The sequence below is a fragment of the Pteropus vampyrus genome, unplaced genomic scaffold, assembly GCF_000151845.1.
Source record: "Pteropus vampyrus isolate Shadow unplaced genomic scaffold, Pvam_2.0 Scaffold1, whole genome shotgun sequence".
Taxonomy (NCBI): Eukaryota; Metazoa; Chordata; class Mammalia; order Chiroptera; family Pteropodidae; genus Pteropus; species Pteropus vampyrus.
In genome coordinates this window covers 23080524-23082565 of record NW_011888782.1, presented here as the reverse complement: position 1 = coordinate 23082565, position 2042 = coordinate 23080524, and the positions used below count along the sequence as shown (strand labels likewise).

The 2042-nt window shown below is 32.6% G+C and overlaps 1 protein-coding gene across 3 annotated transcripts in view; it reads right to left on the bottom strand.

Annotated features, from left to right (window-relative positions):
* CCDC14 (coiled-coil domain containing 14) overlaps window positions 1-2042 on the bottom strand; it is a 42481-nt gene that overhangs the window by 23973 nt on the left and 16466 nt on the right. For all 3 annotated transcript variants that reach the window (XM_011368972.2, XM_023520266.1, XM_023520251.1), the window contains one exon: window positions 521-1019. In XM_011368972.2, coding sequence (XP_011367274.1) covers window positions 521-1019 — 499 coding nt within the window. The remainder of the gene's footprint in view (window positions 1-520; window positions 1020-2042) is intronic.

The window sequence follows — 2042 nt, the reverse complement described above, 5'->3', positions numbered from 1 at the left end:
TAAGCAAAAGCCATTATTTGGAATATAGTACACATGTAATAGAAACAGAGGAATACAACCTGGCTCAAATATCTCATAACTCCACTTAAAACATTTTTCTTGATTTAATTTTTTTAAAAAATCACAAAAAGTAAACTGAAAAAGGCATAAAAAGATTTGGACCCCTAAAAGTTTCTCTCTACAAATTCTCTTTGGTCAAATATTTTCAAGATCCCTTTAGATCAAGTAAAATGAATATACACTTGAAAGTAAGACTGTTAGGTATTCCCTAGTACGTTTCAAATCCACAGGAGAGAAGAGAGATCAAAAACTAAAAAATAAGAATAAAACTGGGCAGAACTCATTTCCTTATTAGAAAAATACTGGCTAATATAAGAAATATTAGCAAGACATATTTCTTTGAAAAATACCGCAAACTCCATGTCAATTCGTCTAAATTTTAAATGACTAAATAATATGACACTGCAATATAACATTAGGACCATGTTACAGAAAATTATTTTAAAAAGTAGTTATCTACCTTGCTCTGCTAACAAGGACTTCAGCTCTCCCAACAAATACTTTGCAGTTCTAACTTTTTCAGCACTCTGGTTTCCATTTTTTGCCTTTTGGACATCTTTTATTCCCAAATCTTGCACATGTAGGTTTAAATCCTTTCCTTCACTTGTGACCTCTTCGGTTTGTTCTTTGGCACATTTTTCTTCATTAGTGGTCAAGAAAGCTGGCTGTAATACAGTGGGGCTTCGGTGTGTCTGACCATCTGGATGAGAACGCAATAGATTCATATACGTTTGGAAACACTTTAGTAGGTCTGATTCCTTAGGAACTTCTTGTTGTGGCAGAATACCATTAGCAAGACCCAGCTGCTGAGATGCTGGAATAGCTGGTTTGTCAGTTTTGGGCAGGCTACATGGAACTCCAGGACTAGTACTGAAGGAATTCCTTAGACTATCGGTACAGTTCACAGAAATTGTTCTACGTTGTGATGCAAACTGGTTATTACCATCGGTCTGAACTTCCTAAAGAAAGAGAAAAACAAGCCTTCAAAAATGTGAGCATAGACTCATTAATTAGAATAAACTAGAGCCAAAAATGTTAGAAAATGACTTTTGCAAGATAGAGTTATAGATTACCAGTGAGTAAGCTGGAGTTCCCCTTAGTTCCCCTTAGTACAATACTCTAGTTTTTTAAAGCCTAATTAGTTTACTCTAAAATATGAGAACATTATAAAGCCGCAACTAAAACATTGTTTATAAACATCACACATGGTTTAAAGGCATCAAAAATTAGTCCACTTTGGGAATAAAACAAACTTCTACTTTGAGAAATGGCATTGTAAGAAAATAAGTTCAAACATATAAAAAGTTTTGTACATACTTACAGAAATGTTATAGTATAAAAAATTGACTGTTGCTTAAATGTCTAACCATAGGGAATAGACTATGATATATCCACTAAATAGAGTATTAACAACTTATTAAAATTTAAAAAAGTATATATTAATAAACGTTTACCATAAAAAAGCAGTACATAAAACTGTATAAAATTTAATTATGACTATATTTTTAAAAAGAACTTAAAAAAAAAACCCAGAAAACAAAATCTACATAGATAAATGACTGGAAAGCACTCTCTCAGTATGTTTGGGTGTTAAGTATGGATGATTTCTTTTTTCCATTGATATCTCCATCCTTTCCCCCTCACCATTGTCCTTAAAAATACGTAAAACTTTTATAATAAAAAATAACTTGGAAAAAACAATTGGTCTTTACACAACTTAGGGCATTAAGATACAATCCAAATTCAATTTTCTCTCTTAAGATGACAACTTCTAAAAAGCAAATAATTACTTGTATAGCATATAAACTGTACCTACAGAATGAACCACTGGAGGGCAGGGTAGCTGCTGAGGTAACTGGACTAGAGTGGAAGTTGATAAGCCATAACTAGAATGTGGAGTTGCCTGAGATTCCAAAAGAGAGTCTAAAAGGTAAGAGGGAGAAAAAAAAATTCACATCTCACACTGCTTATATAATAACCAG